This window comes from Vitis riparia, chromosome 12 (assembly GCF_004353265.1).
Source record: "Vitis riparia cultivar Riparia Gloire de Montpellier isolate 1030 chromosome 12, EGFV_Vit.rip_1.0, whole genome shotgun sequence".
In the NCBI taxonomy this organism is placed as follows: Eukaryota; Viridiplantae; Streptophyta; class Magnoliopsida; order Vitales; family Vitaceae; genus Vitis; species Vitis riparia.
In genome coordinates this window covers 11,615,475-11,640,104 of record NC_048442.1, presented here as the reverse complement: position 1 = coordinate 11,640,104, position 24,630 = coordinate 11,615,475, and the positions used below count along the sequence as shown (strand labels likewise).

At 35.0% G+C, this 24,630-nt stretch overlaps 1 protein-coding gene and 1 pseudogene across 1 annotated transcript in view; both read left to right on the top strand.

Annotated features, from left to right (window-relative positions):
• The window catches only part of LOC117926774 (outer envelope protein 64, mitochondrial), a 43,824-nt gene extending 25,178 nt beyond the window's left edge, over positions 1–18,646 (top strand). Inside the window, exons 8-13 of the mRNA XM_034846065.1 lie at positions 5,275–5,409; positions 5,494–5,694; positions 8,199–8,326; positions 8,419–8,470; positions 15,992–16,061; positions 17,875–18,646. Coding sequence (XP_034701956.1) covers positions 5,275–5,409; positions 5,494–5,694; positions 8,199–8,326; positions 8,419–8,470; positions 15,992–16,061; positions 17,875–17,960 — 672 coding nt within the window. The 3' untranslated portion in view covers positions 17,961–18,646. The remainder of the gene's footprint in view (positions 1–5,274; positions 5,410–5,493; positions 5,695–8,198; positions 8,327–8,418; positions 8,471–15,991; positions 16,062–17,874) is intronic.
• A 4,878-nt stretch (positions 18,647–23,524) lies between these two features.
• LOC117925974 lies at positions 23,525–24,187 on the top strand (annotated as a pseudogene).
• The last annotated feature ends 443 nt before the right edge of the window (positions 24,188–24,630 follow it).

Here is a 24,630-nt window from a genome sequence, read left to right as displayed (position 1 = left end):
TCAAAAATTCACATATTAATAAATTATAATTTATACCACAATTTTATAATTTTCCAACCATTCCAATAATTTTAACAACCCAAAAGCAACCATTTATGAACCAAACAAAATTTTCCGAAATCACAAAAATTCCAAAAAATTCCCAACCATCTAATAAAATTCCTACAACACAAACATTACCTATTTAACTCATAATGACAAGATCTACAATTTTTTTCCAAGGAAAAATGCATTTAATTAAAGTTTTAGGGTTAGGTTTCTTTACCACAAATCTACGAATCAGACCGTTAAAATCAAGATCGGCTACTGTAGAATCATTCTTCTCGTCGAGTAGAACACCTCTCAAATTTTCAGGTGAAACACACATTGTTTGGTCGTCCAAACGGCCGACCAAAGATCCAGTAGAAAACTTTTGCCACTTCTCCCCTTTTCTCTTTTTCCTTTCTTTTCTTTATTTTTATAAAGGCCACTTCCTTGGCTTTTAACCCAGCCACAACCACGACCCAACACTTAAAAGCCCCTTTGAATTATTTTATTTTTCTTTTTATTCCATTTGCTTTGTTTCATTTCCAATTCATTTCATTTTTATTTTATTTTTAATTTTTAAATTTTTTTATAACACAAATTAATTTATTAAACACCAACCCAAAAATTTATTTTTTTCAATTTTATTATTAAGCAATTTAATTTAATTTTTACTTAATTAATTTTAATTAATTCACTTTCATTTTCGTTTTATTTTTCATTTCCAGAAATTTTCAATTTCTAAAATCCTAAGAAATTTTCTACCATAAGGCTGATGTGACACAAAATTTTCAACTTGCCTAATTGACCAACAAAATAATTCGAATTTCGTCAATCCAAAATTAACACGTGTTCTCCAATCACTTTTCTTTTTGACTTTTCAACCACCACCCAAAAGAAGACTTTTCAAATTAGAATTTCTAACGTGGCCTAAAAACGTGATCATTACAAGTACTCTAGATTTTTCTTGCTTGCATCACAAAAAATGAGAGTATCATTTGCAAAGAATAAATGGGAGACCTCTACACCCACATCATGCCTTTCCTTAACCCAAAACCCCTAAAAAAGGCCACCCTCCTTTGCCCTAGAGATCAAACAAGATAGGATCTCCATCACTAAAATAATCAGATAAGGAGACAAAGGGTCTCTTTGTCTCAATCCTCTAGAACCGCTGAAGAAACTAGGAGTGCCATTGACCAATACAGAGAAGCGGACTATAGAGATACACCATCTAATCCAACCCAACCACTTGGAGCCAAAACCCATTTTATCCATCATTGCAATTACACAATTCCAATTTACATGGTCATTCACCTTTTCTATATCCGATTTGCATAATAATCCACTCAAATTATCTTTTAAGTCTAGAATCAATGGCCTCATTACCTATCAAACTGCATCTAAGATTTGTCTCCCCCCAACAAAAGCATGCTAAAAATCCGAGACCAAAGTGCCCACCACCTTTTTGAGTCTGTTAGTTAGAACTTTGGTCAGCAATTTGTACAAACCCCCAACCAAGGTAATAGGCCTGAAATAACTCTTTAGCTCCCCCTTTCTTAGGCACCGAGACTATAAAAGTAGCATTTAAACTTCTCTCAAAGCATCCCATCTCATAGAAGTCACCAAAGAAGCCCATGACCTCACTTTTAACCACATCCCAACAGTTTTGCCAAAAGGTCAAAGTAAAACCATTCGGACGGTCGGACCCAAGGCTTTATCTCCACACAAACTAGACAATGTTGAAAAAACCAGTCCCTCTATACTCAGCCTCCAATCCCCCGTCTCTGAAAGCAACAGTTGAAAAGCACCTGCCACCCCCTCTTTAATATTGTTTCCCCCTATAGTAAAGCACCATATATCCTTAACTTTTCTAGAAAATTCCTCCTCTTACAAGCATTAGCCATTTTTTGAACAATTCTAGTATTTTTATCCCCTTTTAGCCACAACTCTCTTGATTTCTACCTCTAGAATATTTCCTCCAACACTACCCAATTTTTAAACTCATCTACCACCCTCTTTTTAACCTCTAATTCCTCCACTGTGAGGGTTCTAACTCTTCCATTGCATCCCATTGTCCTAACTGCGCTAGAGCCTCAAGTTTTTTATAGACACATTCCCAAAAACCTCCCTATTCTACACTTCAAGATCCTACTTTAAACTTTTGTGCTTAACCACCAAAATATGGTTGTGGGTCCCCTGAACCCTATAACCCTCCCACCACTTCCTCATGAGGTCTTTGAACTCGTGTGCCTTTAACCACATATTTTCAAATCTGAATGGAATCTTTCCATTTCTAATCCCTCCACCATCTAACATTATTGGTGTATGATCAGAGGTTGGATTTGGCAGGATTTTCTGAACCAAACCACTGAACTGGTCTTCCTAATCGTCAGAGACTAGAAAACGATCCAACTTAGAGGCTAAATTGTTGTTTAAACCACCACAGTACGTATACTTGCCATCGGACAAGGGAAGGTCCTTAAGGCACAACTTGATAAACATTGTTGGTTGTTTAGATTTTGTAGATTGGTTGAAACTAAAGTAAGGAGAGGGGTCTTTTTGTTTCTTTCCTTTCTTGCTAGTGGGCAATGTACTTTGCTACGCCTCCTTTTTGGTGCTACTAATACATGTTTTCCTAGTTGCCTATCAATTTATAAATAAATAAGTAAATAAATATTGTTGGTTCATTCCTTACAAGCGCAAGCTTTTAAGATAAGTGGTAGTTTAACATGGTAGTTGAGCTTTGGTTCTTGAAGATCATGGGTTCAAATCATGTTGTTTTTTTCTTCCTTGATTTATTGAACCCATTTGTGCAAAGGTCGCATATGGGTGGTGCATTAAGCGTTGGCCAGTCTAATAAACATGGTTGGCCCTTTTCCTACAAAAATTAAGAGCCTGTTTGGGAACTACTTCTTAGATTTGAAAACATGTTTGGTAATTTTTTGATAAAAAACATTTTTTGAGAACTTGTTTTGAAAATAGGGTCTTTTTTTAGCACATATTTTAATTATTTTCAATTGTTTTTGGGGGGTTGTTTTAAAAAATAATTGTACAAATATGTCTTTAGATTGAAAATAAAGTGCTATAAATAAAAAAATTATTTTTAAGAAATATTTGTAAACACAAAAATAGATTGAGAACATTCTAGAGCTTGTTTGGGAATGTTTTCAAAAACAATTCTTAAAAAATAGTTTTTTAGAACAATTCTAAAAAATGGTTCTCTAATGTTTTCTAGAATAAAAGTATGTTTGTGAACTTGGAATGTTCTCAATGTTTTCAATTTTTTTAAAGAATAAATTTTATGTGTAATACTATCATTCTTCATATTTGTATAATTATTTTTTAAAACAGTTCATAGAAAACAAGTGAACGATTAAGATATGTTCTTAGGAAACACCATATTTTCAGAGCAATTCTTAAAACCCTTTTTTATTTTAACAATTGATAACTAAACGTGTTTTCATGTTTTCAAAGTTCCCAAACAAATTTTTGTTCTATAAAACATCATAATTTTTTTTTTCCAAAAAAAATAAAAAACTATTCTCATATACTGTTTTTTGAGAACCATTTTTGAAAATTCTCCCAAATAGACCCTAGGCTTTTGGGGCTAGTGGTAGGTCAACTAACCTCATTTCTGAGTAATTGCTTTAAATTTTTAAGAGAGGAAGGATATCCCATGATACATGTTTTGCTAAGGATACAGTGTTTAGCAGACAAAAGTTAAAGTAGGAGTTATCTCCAAGTTAGCACTTTTTAGAGATACTTTAGAATTACAAGATATTTGGCTGAGTAGGACTAAGACAAGATATGTGGGAACATAATTTTAAATCAGGAGAGGATATGGGGGTCTGTCTAAAATTGATGGCCATAGATTACCCAAAGCAAGTTGATCAGCCTTAAGAACAGGGAGATTGAAGAGGACATTCCCATCTATCATTTGCAGCTTACAGCAGGATGGATGAAGTGGATAATTCCTGTTGTCATGCAAATGTGGTAGAAAAGGGAAATTTTGTAAAACAACTGTAAGATGACCAATATTGTATTCTATAAAACGTTGATAAGTTATGAAACAGCATGTTCAGAATACAAGATAGGTTGTTGAGATGGATAATTGGTACTGTAAGAAAAGATAGAGTAAGATGCAAATGTGTTTTTGAGGACAATATGAGGAAAGTTGCTGGTTCTATCATGTTAAGAGAAGATCACCTATAAATAATGACTCAATACAATTTTTATGTGTCTAAAGGGAAAAAATGAAAGGTGAAAATAATATGGACTAAGGCAGTGAGCCCTGCCAGCCACCCCAACACACAACACACACACACAAAAAAAGGACAAAGATTTTATGGTGCATATGACCCTAATGGAGTCAAATGGGGAAATGGAATGCATAGTCTGGTAAGCAATGAATATCCCGCCTCTTTGGTGACCCTAATAAGTTGGGGTAATGGTTTATTGAGGTGTGTTGATTGAATTTGAATGGAACAATTCTTTTGCTAATAGACATTCTCATGACCTTTTTCCTCTCCCTTTTTTTTTGGTTCTATTGATGATCTGTGTTTTGAGTTCCATAAATAAAATGGCTATGTCCTGAGTGCATATGTTTTCATAATCTAAATCCAAATAGAGTTTAAAAAAAGAAAAAAAAATTGCCCAGTGTTCTAGAAGTTTGCATCTTGTTCCTTAGATTGAGCTGATCTAGTGCTACTCAGTCCTCTTTAGAAGTGTATAATTCTTCTGCAATAATTTTTGCTGCATCAATAGTTGATTCATCTCTTATCCGGTTGTCCTTGAATTACAAAAATTCATTGGTGTATCTTGTGGTCCCCCTTTGCTTATCTTTTGTTAATGCTAAAATTTTAGTCATGTCCAAGAGTTTTCAGAACTTGTAAAGATGTGTTGGAGTGTCATGTCCTATAGAGTGTTCGACATGGACAAGGTTTCTCCGTAGAATTGTATGTGCTATATAATGGAAAGATAAATGTAAACTAGAATCACAAGGAGTTTGAATCAAGAGCATTTGGTTCAAAAATCCATAACCATCTGATTCACTTATTGAAATTCCAGGCTAGTACATGCTGTTGATGATCTCTTAAGTGCTTATGTTGATTCCTAAATTCTTTTGCCATTTTTTTTTATTGATATTTCATTCACTTTCTTGATTTTTTGAGCCCCTTACTCTTTTACAATATTTATTGGTATACCCTATGGGCCACTATCTTCAATCTCTTTTTTTACCCCTCGTCTCAGGATGATGGAATATTAGTAATTCCTACAGTTGCAGATCCTCCATTAAAGCTTAACTCAAAGAAAGCAGTGTTCTCTGAGTTCCATGATAGAGCATTCACTTTACTGAGCATAGCAAGCATGTCTGGGTGCTGTCAGGTAACTTATTGTTGTCACACAAGCTTTCATTTGATGTATTTTAGTTTCTTGAGCTTTGTTGACTTGTTCAAGTTTTATTGCCAGGTTACGGTTCCACTTGGAAAGCATGAAGATTTTCCCATCTCTGTTTCATTTATTGCATTTCATGGTGCTGATAAATTTCTTCTTGATACTGTCTTGGATATGTACCCATCCCTTCAAGAGCAAGCTAGTATTACATCCAATTCATTGCCATTGCCAGATACCAATGGTGACATGGATGCTTCTGAACTTTTGAAAGAAAAGGTGTGTTATCCCATATCCTTCTATTAGTTAATTTTAGGCAGAATTGCTTCTTTTTTTTTTTTTTTTTTTAAATAGGCAAATAAAGATTATATTAAAACGAGCATCAAAAAGAGCACACCTAAGTAAACAAGACGTATATAACAGTCACCAAAAGATGTCAGAAAAGTGAAAGAGACAACCATTGAGGCAGAATTATTAAATTATAAATCTTGCCACTCATCACTTTTTTGTTTTCTTTTTTGTTTTTGGTATCATTTATTGAACATTAATCAGGGGGTTAGATAAAATGAACTCAACACAATGTGATATTTAATGCATGATTTGTCATAAAAATCACAAAATAACTTTTTAAATTTTTATTAACTTTTAAGTTCCAAATCTTGAATTATTCAATAGTTACTATTGTACAAAAGTTCTAACTTTTCCATGTAGGACTGTTCTCTTATCACCCAGATTTGCTAACAAGAAATGACCCCTAATGAAGTAAAAAGTTAACTTATGGGCCAACAGAGAGTCTTCAGATCTCTTCAAACTTGTATCCAGAGTGTCTTTGAATGTGGAAATGTCATTCATTTCAGAGCTTTGTAGAGAGATTTCAAATCTTTTGAAAATGGGAAAAGGCCTCAAGAAAACTTAATCACTAGAAAGACCTGCTCATCTTATTTGTAACCCTAAAAGGTCCTAGAATACTGTTAAAAAAGGAGGGGGGAAAAAGGATGTGATTGAGAATTAAAAAAAAAATTAAAAAGATTTTCTTTCAAAATCAGGTTGTCTGGTCTGTTGAACTATATAAATGGATCAGAAGACTCTCAGGGAAAAATAGAAGCAAAGATACGAGTTAATTGTGTAATTTTTACACTATATATTGGATCATGTATTGTGTGTCATTTGATATCAACAACTATGAGCTGTAATATTCCATAATCTTGTTATTGATCACCAGATGCAAATTTTCATCTGTTATTACTTGTTTCTTGGTTCACTGGTAGTTACCTGGCTTCATTTTGTTGTGGGTTTGAATCCTAAGGACTCTCCCATTGAGGAGACTCACATGATTTTATCATTTTTTAGATTTAGATTATTCAAAAATAGTTTCAAAATGCTTATGGAGTTGGTTTTTTAGACCATATGAAAGTACAGAAATAGGATATCAAGGATATCATTTGAAAATACTGAATGAGTGAAGTGGGTTAGTGTGTATATAGGATATTTCTCAATGTCCATGTTAGACTTCATTATCTGGCTAAGCTCTAAATAGGGAGAGGGGGTTGTTTTTTGTTTCTCTCTGGTCTTTGTCGGCCTTTTGGCACCTTTCTATGCCCCATGTATACTTTTGTGTGCACCTTCGTTAGGCACTTATAATATATTTTCTGTTTGCCTATTAGAAATTGCATAATGTTTCTATTTCACCATTGATAAGTGTTCTCTAATGGAGTTGCATATCATTCAGTGGGTTTAGTCTCATCATAAAGTGGTGTGAGTGACAGTAGCATTAGGATCGGTGTCCTCATGTTCTCTTTCTATAATAAACTAATCTTGTTGGGGATGGATATTAAATAAATAAGACTTACTGTAAGATGGTTGACACTGTTCTCTCTCTCTCTCTCAAACTTGTATGGTTGAACAGTATCTTCCTAGTTCATTTAAATTTTCTTGCCAATTTAGAGCTCCTTTCTTCTTGTTATGTTTAGACATGAAGCATTGTATCTGTGTGAAGTAGTTTGATGAATACCATTTTTGTAAGATGCTAATAGATGTTTGTTATGCATTAACAGCAATGCACAAATTGTGCAAAAAAATGAAACTTGTTGGTAACTGTTTCCTGATTTTAAAGCTGGATTGTGTCAAGAGCTTTTTAAAACTTCAATGTCTCACATCCATTTCAGGTAGAGATAACAAGATCTGAATTAATACCTACAGTGGGTTAGAACTGGTTTTGTTCTGCCACTAATGATACATTACACTGGCTAAGAACTGCATTTTTTGGTCATTCTAGGCCAACTCAATGGCATGTAGACCACATAGGCATCCTAGACAATTGTGGGATCTCTCTCTTTCTTTCTGAGGCGCAATTGGATAATTCCTTATTCCGCTGTTTTCCACGTTTTATTGGCCAATATATTATAGCCCAAAGCTCACTCTCTCTCTCTCTCTCACACACACACTCTCACTCTCACTCTCACTCCCTCTCCCTCCCCCTCCCTCCTCGCTCCATGGGGTTACACATTGTAATACTTACTATTATGTCTTTTTGCTAGAGTGCCTTATGAAGCCTCCCCATTTATCATCTACATATTTTGAAGATTTGTTAGCATAGACTGCTCAGGAGCTTTTCTTTCTTATGATTGTTACAATGTTTATTCACTCAAAAGCTAATACTGGTCAAAGTTCTATCAACTATTTATTAACTAACACGTGAGATGCATCATAAGCTCCTTACATGAAGCAGTTATTAGGCTCCATTATTGCAAGCTCTCTTGAATTGGGGACAAATCTTGTTGCAGGGAAATGCTGCATTTAAGGGGAGACAGTGGAATAAGGCTGTAAATTACTACACTGAAGCTATCAAGTTGAATGAGACAAATGCAACATACTATTGCAACCGGGCAGCTGCTTACTTAGAATTAGGATGGTATGACATTTTGTTGACTTGTTAGCCGATGATCTTCATTTTGTTACTTCATGTTTGAGGCTGACCTTAATATTTGATATAAATTCATGCAGCTTTCAACAAGCTGCGGAGGATTGTAGTAAGGCAATATTGCTTGATAAAAAGGTAAGAAGATAAGCTAATGGCGTTGATGGCATAATGTAAAACATTAATTACTCCATATGTGCATCTTTTAATTCTTTGATCTGGTTGCTATTGGTTTTAGGGCCATGTGTTATGCTCAATAGTGTTGGTTTTTGAAATTAGCTTCTTTTAAATCTTTCTCTAAAGTTATCCAAATTCTTTTGTTTGTTAATTTTCTTTTCCAGGAGGGAAGGTGATACTGTTCACCCCCTTCCTGATGAATTCGAGGTATTAAATGTCAACCATCACAAATTATATGGCTTATATTTGTTTTAATCATCTTATAACTTCTTTTAATGTATAGCCCTTGAGGCCTAGCTCAAGTGGTAAGGGTTTTGGGTGGAAGAAAAAAAACTTATTTTCATGTTGTGATCTGAAGATTATTTAAACAGTCTGCATTGATTTGATATGGTTGCTTTTGTTTGAAAGTAACCTTATGATATCCTGCAACATAGTTTCATTAGCAGACTATATTGTTCTTTTATATTTCCTTTTGAAGTCCATCAATGATACAATTTTATGAACTTTTTATTTATGTTGTGTGGGGGGTTACTGTGGTGGTTGTTAGTCTTGGGGTTAGAAAACAAGAATTTCACTGCCAAAAGACAACTGAGATGCAAGGAAGGATGAACATCTTCAATGAAAACAAGAAGTACAAACCAAGGATGAAAAAGAATATGAACCATCCTAATCCAAACACCTTTTTTGTATCATAAACAGAAATGTATTAAATATGTATAAAAAGTACATGAAAAGGATGAGGAGTCCTTCCCATAGTTACAAAGAGCTCATTAAAAAAATGGCGAAACTCTACCACGATAGGAGGAGACCTAGCTAAAGAGGTTTGGTCCAAAAGGAAATACAATGGCATCTCCTAAAACCAAGCAAAACTCCTCTCATTGATATTCAAAACCTTTTGTTTTTTACATTGAGGACCAATCAAGCTAAACAACATTGAGAGTAATATCTTGAAAACAACATAAAGAGGAATAGAAGTGGATTAAATCCCACAGTGTCTCTGTCGTCCTCCACTTGTACTCAAAGTCCTTGGTGTTTCTCTCCCACCACACAATCCACATCTGTGTGAGACAAGCGATTTGCCATAGGATCTTGCCTTTAATGATTCTCTCCAAACCCCTATATGAGATAGTCATCATGTCACACATGCTCCACAATCCATCCTAGCTTATCTAATCTAGACACACTGAAAGAAGTCTTTTTCAATCTCATCCAAAAAAAAGCAAAAGAAGTCTTTTTCAAAAACCTCTAATGAGGCACCTCATTTTGCTTCTTTTAAAAACCTTTTGATGATCAACTCCTTTTGCTAGTCAATTTGTTAACTGATTATCAGTTTGAGGCCCCAAAGTAGCGAAACATTTCTACTAGAGAATCTTAAATTTTGCAAATCTAAACATCCCATCTCAAGCTCTTCTCTTCTCTAGAGATATCCAAAAAATAATAAGGGTTATTTGATTAAAAAAGCCATTGAAAACTCAAATTTTGAAATTTAACCCTCCATCCTTTTTTGGTTTCATTTTAACATAAATGTCCTCGCTCTTTTATTGTAAAAATAACATTTTCTTTTAAAACTTACATATAAATATTTGAAATGATAAAGTACATTTATGTCAAAAATGGTTACTTTTCTAGTAAACACATGGGAAGGGCTAGATTCACAAATTCGGGGATTATTTCATCCCTTTTAACCAATTAATTCAAATAATAATGGTTACATTATGTTCAACATGAAAGCTATTGAATTGGTGCCTTTACCAAACAATCCTTCATACATGGGGCTAGAATCTCTTCCTCTATATTCAACCATAAAGCAACCATCAAAGTTGAGCCCAAAACAAGTTGCCACTTTGATCTTTGAACATTTTTTTTTTAATCAGAATTTGATCTTTGAACACATTGCTCTCTCATTTGGCTTAGATTCCCCAAAAATCACCCATCAAAGTTAAGTTTAGGATTCCAGAAGGAAGGAGGCTCCCTAAGCACCAAAACCCCAACCCAAAACCTATCACCCTTTGCACACATCTCTCAAATTGAGCATAATCAAGCTATTGGGAATGATAGTAAATTCTGAGACGACTACCTTTAAATATCCTAGTATTCCTTCCCAACTAATCAACCCCTGCTAAAAGACCAAAAATAATACAATAAATAAATAAAATATCCAAGTATGAGGAAAAAAGTTTGGCTTTCTTGAGTTTAAAGGTCAAAGAGCATTGGATAACTCCTTTTGATAGGCAAAGATAGAGAATATTATAGTGCCTAACAAAAGGCAAGAAAAGGTATACATTATGCATGCAAGGTGCCAAAATAGCCAAACAATGTTGCGGGAAAACAAAAAAGCAATTCCCCCGTCTCACTTAGAGCTCAACAAATCAATGAAGTGGACACATGGATAAAGAGTTACCACCTATGTACAATCTAACCCACTCTTAATAGACATACATAAAAGTTTGTTGATTAAGTGGTCCTCTTTTTCAATGTTTTCAAAAGCTCTCTCATTTCTTTCCTTCTAGATAGTCCAAAAATTTAACAGAAGGGGATAACTCTCTAAACTTTTATCCTCTTCTTCCTAACACAAGAACCATTTCAACTTAGAAGGACCTCTCTCACAACAGAGTGCATCACCCATTTTATCTTAAAACGAGCATAAATAAGATGTCACAACATGACTGCTTTCGAACAATGGAGGGTATGACCAACTATTTCTTCATTGCCTTTGCACAAATAACATATTTTAGAATTCTCCATCCCCTCCTTTTAAGCTAGTCTAATGTCAAAATCCTCCCCGAGTAGCTTCCCATGGGAAGAAACTCACCCTCATCAAGACCGAAGGATTTTAGACCAAGCTTCTAGCAAATGCCTCTAAATTTTCAATGGAAAAGGACGAATAAAGAGACTTAATAGAGAATTTGCCACATCTTACATGTGAAACCATTTTATCCTCTATGCCACTACAAATTGACTATGCCTGTTGTTTCCTAAAATAGACTTCCACCTCATCTAGTTCCCAATGGTGGATCTTTCTTGTGAACCTAGGTTTCGACGTGCACCCTCCCTAATCTGCTCTCACATCTTAGCTATTCATACATCTTTGGAGGAAGCAATCGAGAGTAGCATAGGGAAAGCCTCACCTTAGGGTTCATCCCCACTTCCTATTCATTCAAAACTTTACCCTTTGCCTATTACCTACCTTAAAGCTTGCTTTGCTTTTAAAGCCTTCTCACCCACTTTTGATGATGTTCCATACCCTCACCTCATACCTTATCCTCACTTCTCTAGAGCACATCCCTCATCCTCCTCATACTTCCTTGAAATCACCCGCTTCCAATGGGTGTCTCTTTTGCAAGCAAATCTCCACAACCACTTTCCAAGCAGAGCTTTGCCGAGGATGAACAAACTTCTAATACCTAAACCCCCACATCTCTTCTTTTGACAAATTAAGGACCAATTGACCAAGTGTAGCTTACTCTCAAGGGCTCTCACCAAAGGAAGTCCCTCTAGATCTTTTCTAACTGCAAACTCACCTTTCTTAGAATAATGAAGAGGGACATGAAGTAAATTGGCATGCTAGAAAGCGTATAATGAATTAGAGTAAGTCTGTCCCCATTTGATAAGTATTGTTATCTCCACATAGCAAGTCATTTTTGAAATCTATTCTCAATCATATCCCAAACTCGAATTGATTTGAAAGGAGCTGCCAGTGGAAGGCCAAGATATCTAGAAGGGTTCTCATGCTGCAATGCAAGACCTTAGCTTGCTTGTCCACATTGGCAACCTCCCTACTAGGAATTAACTTACTTTTCTCTAGATTGATGTTAAGGCCAAAGATTGCTTCAAACCACATGAAATCCACCTCAAATATTCCATTTTCTCCTTTGAGACATCACAGAGATAAGCGTATCATTGGAAAAAATCAAATAAGACACACCTATTCCTTGTCCTCCTCTTCCACCATTGAGAAACCTGAGATGAGACCCCCTTCCTTTGCCCTTTTTAGGATAGATGAGAGAGCCTCCATGAGAAGGATAAAAGAGATACAAGGATAAAAGATCACCTTGCCTCAACTCCCTAGAAATTTGAAAGTAACTCGAAGGGCTTATACCAAAACAAAGAATTGAGTCATATAATCCAACTTATCCACATGGGGCTAAAACCCATTTAATCCAAAATTGCTAATAAGAAGTCCTAGTTGACATGATCAAAAAAGCCTTCACAATACCCAGTTTACAAATGATCTCCTTATTGTTACACTTCATGTTAGTGTCAATGGCTTCATTAGCAATGAAGACAATATCTAGAATTTGCCTTCCCTCCACATAGGCATGTTGGAAGGTCAAGACCACTTTACACACTTCTTTAATCCTGTTGGCAAGGACTTTTGCTAGTAGCTTGTATAAACCACCCACCAAATTGATTGGTTTGAAATCTTTTAAGTCTTCAACATGCTTTTTTTTGGAACTAACACTAGAAATGTGGCGTCTAGACTTCTTTGAAAAGTGCCCATCTTGTAGAACACCCTAAAGAAGTCCATCACTTCACTTTTCTCAAAGTCCCAACTAAATTGCAAGAAGACCATAGAGAAGCCATCCAGCCCAGGACCTTTTCCCCACAGAAACTAGAAAGGGCTCAAAATACCTCCTCCAATAAGGAACCTCTAGATGCCCTTAATCTTCTCTATCCAAATTTTCAAAAATCAATTTGCTGATACTTGGTCTCCCGTCCCCCAATTCGAAAAGACATTGAAAAGCATTAGCCACCTCCTCCTTAACATCCAAGTACGCTAGCTTTATCCAAATAGTTCCTTCTTCTACAAGCATTGGCCATCTCATGGAAGAACTTTGTGTTCTTATCTCCCTTTTTAAGCCATAATTCTCAAGATTTTTGTCTCCATGAAACTTCTTCCATTTTTTCCCACTTGCAATTCTCCTCCATTGCCTTCCTTCTAGCCTTATTCACTTCAAAAGAAAGAATGGCTTTCCTTTCCTTTTTGTCCCAAACACCAATTTGATTCAAGGTTGCAACTTTGTTGGTGGCAACGTTCCTAGAAACCTCTCTATTCCAAACTTTAAGGTAATGCTTTAAGGCTTTGAGCTTGATTGCTAAGATGTCGATATACAAACCCCAATATAGTAGCTCATCCACTAGTTTCTAATCAAGTCTTTGAACCCTTCCTCTTCCAACCACTTATTTTCAAACCTAAAGGGTGTTTATCCCTCCTCTATCCAATAAAATGGGAGCGTGATCAGAGATTGATCTTGGAAAACACATTGGATAAGGCCACTAAAGTGATTTTTCCACTCTTTAGTCAAGGGGAGGTCCCTCAAGTGAAGCTCCTCAATGAAGATTGAGGAATGCCGCATTGCTACTGAACTTCTTAGGTGGTTTCTCCTTTCCTCATGGATACAAACTACACTGAAATCTTTATCGATACACCTCAAGTCATTCCAAAGCCCTGTAATAGAACATAGCTCTCCTGAAAAATCCTCCCTTTCCCTATTTTGAATTGGCCCATACACCCCTAAAAGCATTCAAATAAAATTGTCTTCACTATTTTTTGAATCGGCAAGAGATAGAGTAAATCAATTAACTCCATCACTTTGTTGCTCTAGAAAACTGGGATCCCCCTTGCTCAACTTCTAGCATCCACAATACCCCAACTCAAAAATCTACCTAATCCCAAACTCTTCATCACCTTAGTAGATATGTGTTAGATCTTTGTTTCTTGAAGGCATATAAGATCCACCCTTTGAGACTTGATGAGAGATTCAATAACTTTCCACTTATCCCTCTCACTTATTCCCTTGACATTCCAAGAAAGAATGTGGAGCTTCATCAACAAAATTTGCGTAACTCTCAATTGGCTTTCCCACTCCTCCTCCCTTTACTTGTAGCAGAGGAATAATTGATGAAGCACTCCAACTTACACAACTCTCTCAATTTTAGACCCAACACCTGGCTTTTTTTTAATTATTGAACTGAAGGTGTTGCCTCTTATTCTTTATTTTATTCTCTTCATGAGAGCCAAAATTTCACCCTCAAAACCATCAACTAACATTCCAATGAATCTGCGAGGGTCAAAAGCTTGATTCCGTGGAGGGAGCAAGATAAGGGGCTTTCATTGGAATGCAAGTTTGATGGTTATAGGCTGTTGTGTATGATTTCTAGCAAAGGTTTGGTTGCAGACTTCCTAGCAAGGCCAAGAGTGCAGACCTAGATGTGTGCAATGAGGAGGTGGCTTCAAGGAATGGGAGCCCCAATAAGGAGTTGATGGGAGATGAGAGCTTCTCCAAATCAATCTTTTGAAAAATTTGTCTCTTGTGGCAAGTTTTTGGGATTGCCAGTGGAAAGGTATGAGAAGGAAATTGTATCCTTATAGAGAAAGTTGGAAGCCATAAAGGGTTGTAGTGTAGCAATCTCGAGTATGAAGAGGAGGCCTTCCTCTACATCCCACTTTGATAGGGGGCTTCAAAAATTGGAGTGTTTGGTTAATTACAACAAATCAAGTGTAAAAGAGAGGAGTGGGAAGAGTGGTGGGATATGAATTGTGAGTGATCATGAAGTTTGAGATTTTCAGATTGCCATTAGTAGGTTTAGAGGCTGGGTGCTTGGCTCTCCCCAAAAATAGGAACAATAGAGAAGTGGAGAGGGGCTGTAATTGTATCTCTTGGTCTCAAGGTAAGGGTTTTAGAGATTTGGGTTTGTTTTGTAATTCCTATGGGACAGAAGGTAGTCATTTCTGGAAGTGGCAAGAGAGAGTGGAATTGGCAGTAGAGGATGGATGAAGTCTGAATTTATCCAAGGATTCAATAAGATTGCAGTATATACAGAGTTGGTTTACAAGCATGAAAGGTTGTCCAGGGTCTTTATGTCTTTCTAGGCCTTTGGGGTGATGTTTTTGTATCAGGTTGTGGTTTGTTATTTCTCATTTCCTTTTGCTTGCCATACGGTTGTGTACTGTGTACTTTGTGGGCCTTTTGCAAGAGCTTTTAACATATTTGCTTAATTTACCTATAAAAAAAATGTAGTTACATTGCAAAGGAGTTGTCTAATGCTGTCTCATCTTCTTTTTAAGAATAAACTCTGTTCCATTGTAGTGATTTTAGAGGGGTTTCTAGCCCAGTAAATTTTCAACCTCCAAACTTCTCTGCTTGGTATTCTGCATGAAGTAAGGTTTTCTTAGTCATGGAAGATAAATATAATAATCATAAGCAGTAAGTTATGTTGAACCCATCTATAGTATAAGTCGTGCTTTGTGCATATGTATAATGGTTGAACTAGAGTTTCTTTCTTAATCTAGATAGTAATCAAAAAGGGGATAATTTGAAATATGTGTATTTGAAGCTGCAATGCAAACCTCATGTTGAAATTAATTCAAATTTCCAAATTTCTCTCTTCCTACAGTTAAACTCTTCTTTGGCCTCTTTGAGTTTTAAACACATCATTATATCAACTCTGTTATTGACAATGCTCAATTTCCCTGTGCAGAATGTGAAAGCATATCTGAGACGTGGGACTGCTAGAGAATCACTTCTCTGTTACAAGGAGGCTGCTCAAGGTGAGAATGCTATATATGTATATATATCTCATATTAGATGCACTGTGCTAATTTTGCTCACATCCACATGAAAATTCAATTTACTTTACTGCAAGCATAATCTGGAGCATAATAAAAGTTGAATACTTATTTCACCACCACACATTCCAAAGTTTTTTTTTTTTTTTTAACCTTTTGTTTTGGGTATTTTTTTCCCAAAAAAGAAAACAAGCTATTTACTACTTTAAAAGCAAAAAAAAAGGTACAAGGAAAGACAAGATATCCTTTAAGTGAAACCAAAGGATCTATGTATGCTGGTTTTGTCAACCATTTATTCTAGAGAGCTGCTTCATTGTATATTTTTTGGACTTTGTGGAAAGATCTGAAGAGTCTTTGAAAGTGCAGAACGATCAGTTCAGGCATTGAAGAGCTCCTTTGTTAGAAGTTTTTCATTTTGGATTAGGATGTACATACTAAAATGAACAACGCCTTCAATTGATTTTTTAGATTGGGTGGGATCTAGATTAAGGAGGGAGCACCTTTTTGTATTTTCCCTCCTTAGGGTTATACCTTTTTCCCTTTCTATGACCTATGCACCTTGCTTTCTAGATGAGGGATCTTATCATTGCTTACTTAAAAAAAGAAAAAAAAAAAAGGAAAAAAGAATTATGGAATGCTAAATCCATGAAATCATGGGAGCCTATTTAGTAGTTCTTTTTGGCCTTCTGCAAAGCTTCTGTGGTCAGCTGGACTGGAAAAAACACTCATTTCTAACATAAATAATGGATTATAATTTTTAAATTTTTCTATAAAATTAGTAGGTCGCAAGAATTCTATTGGACTTAAAAGCTTTGTTGGCTATCAGAGAAAATATTAAGACAGCTCAGCATTAATGAGGCATGGCAAATGAGGGATAATGAAATAAAATTTTATTTGATTATGTGAGGTGGGATAAATGTCAAGCTGGCAATAATCATTCCACCCAGTAAACTTGGTTTGAGGAGAGGGAGGCGTATGTATCTGTGGTTGGAGAGTTACATGTGGGTCTGCATTGCAGAAATAAATTTTAATGAGGCATTTGGCAGAGTACTCATCAGTTGGGCTTAGGTGAAGAACATGCAGTTGGCCCTGCATTATGGAAATAACTTTTTAGGAGGCTTTTAGAAAGGTATCCATTGCATCTGTCCAAGATTTAGGATATAGAATTGTGACGACCATGTGGTCGTCACATGGTCGTATACATGTCATAATTGAATTATCATATCATCCTTTCTTGCCTTAGATTCTGGATTGAATTGAAGTGTCTATAATCATTTGTGAAGATCCCACATGAATGTGGAACATTTTAGAATATCCATATGGCTAGAAAAATCTCAAGTGTTCTCAGGAACTTGTGGTGAATTAGGAATGTACCCCTTTTCTTCCTGAAAGATGCCTGTCAGAAAATTTTAACTGGCATGTTTTTTTGTCTGACATTTTTTTTTCATCAGAACTGTCTGACAAATATTGTAGACCTATACTTGTGTCACGTCATCTCTGAGACAAATGGTAGGCACATTCTTAACCTGCCCATTTGATGCAAGGAGGCACTTATTGCTTTAGTTGTGAAAGAAATGAAGGTTGATATACCATTTAGTTGTAGAGTCAGGTCCATTTCTGTTACAACTATTTGTTATCCATTCCATTTCATTTATCCTTGCGTAGGATATAGTCTGACAGTATGAAGTGGATAAGCAAGAAATGGTGTGGGAATGAAGGGACACACACATGAAGGTGCACAGGTCTTTTCATTGTTTTCTTCTTATCCAAACCAACATTCTCTTTATATTTGCAGATTTCAAGCATGCTCTTGTTCTTGAGCCACGGAATAAGGTTGCTAGTCTTGCCGAAAAAAGATTAAGAAAATTGATGAGTCGATGATAACTTTCTGGGCTTTTGCTCTTCCTCTCCAACTTTTGGGAGTGACAGATGAGGATTCAATACAAGGTTTTGTAACTTTTTTCTTCTCAGCCTTTTAGAGGAGATAAAAAATAAAGGGAAACAAAGAAAAATGCGAGGTTGGTAAGCTATATTCAAGGGCTGCTTGATTTTTGTGTATAGTTGATAGTGTAATTATTCTTATTTTGGAACCCTTGTTTTAGTTGAGGAACATTAACAAAAGTGAATTTCAGCTGCTTACCTGCATTTGTTACATTCCAAAGCAAAAAAGTTTTTGCTTTGTTCTTTTTGGCTGCTCTTTTTATTTTGTGCCTTTATAGAAGGAATCTTGAACCGGAAGCTACTGTTAAGGTGGTTTGCGAGGATGGAGTGTTTGTTGTGGAATTGAACTAGTGGTTTCACAAACAAATATCCAGAAGAGCTGCAGAATATGTGGTTTTCAGTAACCAAAGATGCTTGTAATGAATCATGAATCTAATACTTTGGGCCTCTTTTGCTTCCTCATCTGGTGTGTGCAAAACCCTTGACCAAAGTATTCCTATCTTTAGTTGTAAATTGCCTGATGTGGTTGTTGCCTGTAGGCAGTGGCAAATTCAACTGTTATGTGAGAGATTAAACACTGTTTGTACAGCCATTTTGAAATAAAATCTGAACTGAATTTGATCTCATTTCACCTTTTTGCTAGTTAAACATGGTGGTTGACCTCTGCTTTCTTAGCCTCCTTGTAGTATATACTTTCTTCAAATGTGTAAGTCCCACTTGTTAAATATTATATTATTAACACCAGTTTTATCATTAGTAGGAATGAGGTAGTTTGAAATTACTTGCAAAAATGGTTGCAATTGTGGCTTCACTTTTTTACATCAGCCCCCACCACCCCCAATCATTGGCGCTGGTTTTATAGACTTTCAAATTCATGGAAGATTTGAGTTTTGGTTAGTATGGATGTGTGGGGTTTAAAGGAATAAAAATAAGATATATTTAAAAATTTTAAATGGAGGAATTGTATTTTAGATCTTAATGGAATGTGAATGCTTATTGTATTTTTTTTACAGTTTTATTTGAACTTTTGCAATTGTTGTAAATGACAAGGTGAATGACCACCATTAAAGTTTATTCATGAACTTCCATTTACTCATCTTAAAGTTGAGTAATAGAAGTCATTTGTGAAGCCTATAAAAGGCCTCTCATACCTTGTAGAAAAAACATTTCAAAAATTTTTTTTCGTTCCATTCTCTTATTCTCTCAATTCTTCTTTATGCAACATTCAAAGTTTGTTCTTGTTTTATGACACATTATCTGCACAAATTGTTTTAAAGGTAATTTCTTGATCTTAAATTTGGGATTATTAATACTAAAGTGAAAGTTATTCCTCAAAGCGAATGTAATGTTATTCCCAAAAGCAAATGCAAATCTTCTATCTTGATTGTTAATGCTAAAGTGGAAGTTAACATAGTAAAATAAATCACATAATATCACTAGAAGTGAAACAATATTGAAAATTATTATAGACATGGTATAAAAGAGCATTGGTCACGTACTTGTCATGTACTCAAATATTTAGTTAACATTTACCACATATTAACTAGTGCACTCATCATGGGAAATCCATTTCAACAACCAAGACAATCCATCCCTCCAATTAGGAGGTTATGCACTACAATCTCTATTAAATTGTCCAAATCTATGAATTGACTCTGAACAACTTATCTACTTACAAAGAACTCATGACTTGTATCTTCTATGCAACTTTTAATGCACCTAAATCATGTACAATATAAAAGATATGAGTTGAATACTCAAATCAATGTCAATGTGCCAAAGGGATAGTAAGGGGATAGTTAAGTCTAATTTTATTACATCATGTCTTGTTTTTGGAAGCTCAATTCCAATAGTATAATTATTGTTAATTGTGTCTAACCTCCTCATTTGCTACTGGTTCAGCTTTGGAGGACTTATATTCACAACTTTGTATCTTTGATTAGTAGTGTTTGCTCTATTGTTACTCAAAAAATCTTTGGTATCTTCCACTAATATACCAAAGTATCCTCACCAAAATTTGAGGATAAACTCTCTCCCTTTTGATGTAGCGTTTAGCTAAATATCTAGTGAGGGTTTTTAGGATTTAAGGTTTAAGGTTTTTAGGGGTTTTAAGGTTTTAAGGTTTAGAGTTTGAGGTTTAAGGTTTAGTGTTTAAGGTTTAGGATTTGAGGTTTGGGGTTTTAGGGTTTAGGGTTTTGGGTTTAGGGTTTAAGATTTGGGGTTTGAAGTCTTTTGGGGTTTAGGGTTTAAGGTTTAGGGTTTAGTGTTTAGGGTTAAGGGTTTAGGGTTTCAAGGTGGGGTTTGGGGTTTAAGGTTTAGGGTTTAGGGTTTTAGGGCTTATGGTTTGGAGTTTAGGGTTTTAAGGTTTAGGATTTAGGTTTTAGGGTTAAGGGTTTGGAGTTTAGGGTTTAGGGTTTAGGTTTTGGGATTTTGGGGTTTAGGGTTTAGGGTTTTTGGGTTTGGAGTTTAGGGTTGGGGTTTGGGGTTTGGGGTTTGGGGTTTAGGGTTTAGAGTTTAGGATTTAGGGGTTAGGGGTTTAGGGTTAAGGTTTAGGATTTAGGATTTTTAGGTTTTGAGTTTAGGGTTTAGGTTTTAGGGTTTAAGGTTTTTGGGTTTGGAGTTTAGGGTTTAGGGTGGGTTTAAGGTTTTGGGTTTTGGGGTTAGAGTTTAGGGTTTGGGGTTTGGGGTTTAGTGTTAGGGTCTAGGGTTTAGGGTTTGGTGTTTAGGGTTTGGGGTTTAATGTTTAGGGTTTTAAGTTTAAGGGGTCTTAAGGTTTAGGGTTTAGGTTTTTAGGTTTAAGGTTGGGGGTTTGGGGTTTAGGGTTTAGCGTTTGAGGTTTAAGTTTAGGGTTTAGGGTTTGGGGTTTAAGGCTTAGGGTTTGGAGTTTAAGGTTTGGGGTTTAAGGGGTTTTAGGGTTTGAGGTTTAAGGCTTGGGGTTTGGAGTTTAGGGTTTGGGGTTTAGGGGGTCTTAGGGTTTAGGGTTTAGGGTTTAGTATTCAAGGTGTGTATGGTTGGTGGGATAAGATATGATAGGATATGGAAATCTAGGATGTTATTTCTAATGAGATATGATATCCTTGGATACACTGTCTTATGAATATGGTATTTTAAGGTATCTTATCACATATTTATATTTATATTTAATTTTTGAAATGAATAAAAAATAATATGAACTATATATATATCATTTTCAATGTTTAAAATAAAATTTATATCACATTTGAATAGTTTCTATTTGAAAAAAAAAATGGAATTTTTGTTATGTTTAACAATTGTCATGATTGAAATATTTTAATTCTACAAATAAATTTTTTTATATTATATTATTTAATATATAAAAGTAATTTTTATATATCATATATTAATATTATTTTATAAATATTTTTTAAGTTTTTCTTTTTTAATCATAAATTTAATTTATAATTAAAAATTTATTTTATAAAATTAGTATATTAAAAAATAAAAAATAAAACAAAAAATGTTGAAAAATAAATTTTTGATAAATGAGATTAACATATCTCATGTAAAAGGGATAAAATAAAAAAATAAAAAATAAAAATAAAATTGGATAATATATATTATATCCTATATTTGGTTTAACATAGAATATGATAAGTGATGAGATAACTTAATCTATTTATCCGATTATCAACCAAATATGGAATATGATATAATATATTAGCCTAAACAAAGGATTTCCCATTTTATAAGAATAACAAAAAATTTAATTCAAATTATTAGCCTAAAAGAATTGTTCAAATTATTATGAAAAAATTTATATACTTTACAATAGTTATATAATCTATAATTAGATGTGTTAAAATATAACATTAACATACTTATAATGTAAAATTAATATTCTTATAATTTCCATTTTGTTGGAATTTGAATAAGAAGCATACAAAAATTTTTCTTTATTTTATGGATGATAACCTCGTTTAACATGTTAGTATTCATCGTATTTCTTCCTACCATCCATTTCTAAAATCTTCTAATATTTTCTTTAGATACCCATTTTTTAATTTCAATGAATAAATTGAGTATTGGAGATTTGGAAACTCCATTCAACAATCTAGGTTTAAGATTACAAACTTGTATCTCATATTTGAGAACCTTTTAATGCATAATTTGTGTCTATTAAAAGGGGGAAATATCTCATATTTAATAAGGCATTGTCAATTACTTTTTTTCCTTTCGAAAACATTGAAATTTTGATATAAAAAGTTTAAATTGAATTTTCATATAAAATGAAATTAGGCAAGCAGCTCTTAATAATATACTTAATATGTATTAGGTTAACTATAATTGAGAACAAAGGCCTTCTTATTACTAAAAACAAAACAAAAATCAATTCTTTCCAACAAATGATTTTGTTATATTAAAACCTTAAAATCTACAAAATAACAATATATATATAGACACACACAAAATCATTAGATGTCTATCACCGAGCTTACAATTTCAAAATTAAGTAATAATATAACACATTTTAGTACATGGAAATACAATTAAAGAACAATATATATTATATGAAGATGAAGAAAGATCATACCTAAACTAAAAGTAAGACATTACACAAAAGATCCATAAAATGCATGTAACAAAGACAATGCAACTAGATAAATTATGGGAAAACATATAAGTAAAAGTTATAAAATTGGATTAATAGAAAGACAAAGCATAATGTAGACCCTTTTAAAAACCAATAGCTTTCCTTTTGTTTCGGACCACCCGGGGAAGAGCTAAAAATCTCATTTTTGAAGTGAGGGGGACCCCATGCTGGAAAGGGCAAGCAGCGTAAGACGCGTGGGAGAGGATGTGACCATTGCCATGGTGATGGTTGGAGCTTCAGAAGGTGATGGCAGGAACAGGGAGTTGATAGAGGGACATCTCTGACCAAGAGCGGGGGATGGGTAGCAGTGGGGGAGCAAAAAGCAAAAAAAAAAAAAAGGAGATCGGGAGTAGGATGAGAGGAATGGGGGTAGAGAAGGGATAAGGATTTTTTTTTCTGCTGCGGACCTCCAGGTAAGGTTATGACGAGCTTGTCATTTTCTCTTATTTCCTAAAGATTCTATTTCATTTTCTGTTAGCCGATGAGGATGGTTCATTTGTTCACTTTGTCCATCAAGAGTTTCTAAGTTGTCATGGTTGAATCTGCTTGTTTATGAATATTACTCTGTTTTGGCTCCCTATTATATTTTTGATCTCCTGCATGCATGGTCGTCTCTCACACCCATTTGTCTCACTACCCATTTCACTCATGGCACCCATGTCCTTCATATTTATTACCTTCGTCTATCTGTGTCTCCCATACCCACCAAACTAAATAACCATACCCATCTTGTCTTGTATATTCACCGTAACCATCCCCACTCTCACCCCATTCATCAAACCCATTCTCTCTCATTTCTATTTTTGCAGTGACTAGGATCAAGTATGAATTACGAAGAATGGGTACCTTTCACTATTTTTAGTAGTCTCCTCCACACCTGATCTCTACTCATATGGACCAACTGTACGGTCTCTACTCTCCCTCCTCCTCTGATTACCATCACCCGCCTCCATTTATGTCGGAAAATCTGATTTCTCCGTCTCACTACCCGAATTTTAATTCTCCCACGCCATTTCCGATCTTTGGATCCGACCAGCTGTTGTCGGCGTCATTTGTGGCGGTCTCTGATGTAGCTTCCATGGTGGCTCAAATTCAAAGAGGAGGTTCCAGTGCTATTCGAGCCAAAATCGCTACTCATCCTCTCTATCCTAAACTTCTCCATGCTTACATCGAGTGCTAGAAGGTAGGAGCGCCACCGGAGGTGGCATATTTGTTGGAAGAAATCTGGAGAGGAAGCGAGCTTTGCAGAAGAAACACCGTTTCCACTTGTTTGGGTGCGGATCCTGAGCTGGATGAGTTCATGGAAACCTACTGCGATGTACTGGTGAATTATAAATCGGATCTCGCCAGGCCTTTCAATGAAGCCACCGCGTTTCTGAACAACATAGAGACGCAACTCAATACTCTCTACAGTGGTGCTTCCCGAAGCTACGTTTCCGATGAAGCAGTTAGGTCATCAGAGGAAGCAGAGGGTGGGAAGTTGAAGACATGGAGGAGTACAAGGAGTGTGGCCTTCACAAATGAAATACTAAGCAAGAAGAGGTGCCTGGACTAAATAAAAAAAAATGGGTTTAATGGTCCACGCATGGCTGCTGTTATGAGATTTTTAATGGTTTGGAAGGTGGTAATGGATAAGGGGTATGGAAAATGTGTTCCAGCAGTGCATGGAACTGGTTGATAAAAGAAAAAAATGGGTTTGTTGCCACTTTGAACACGTGAAGAAACGATGCACTTTAAACTCTTTTCATTTTTTTTCAAACTCTCCACGTTAAAAGTTTCATTTCTTCATTTATTTTATTTATTCTCTTTTATTTTGTTTTTATATATTCTCAAATGATCCTTTAAAAATCCCCTAGAATTTTAAATTTCTAAATTTATTCACTTATTCATGTATTTTTTCTAAAACAAAAAAATTATTATTATTAACATTTTCGAAAAAATCTTCTAAAACCCGATTCTAAAGTTAGTTCACCAAACTCTAATTCTCGAAATTCAATT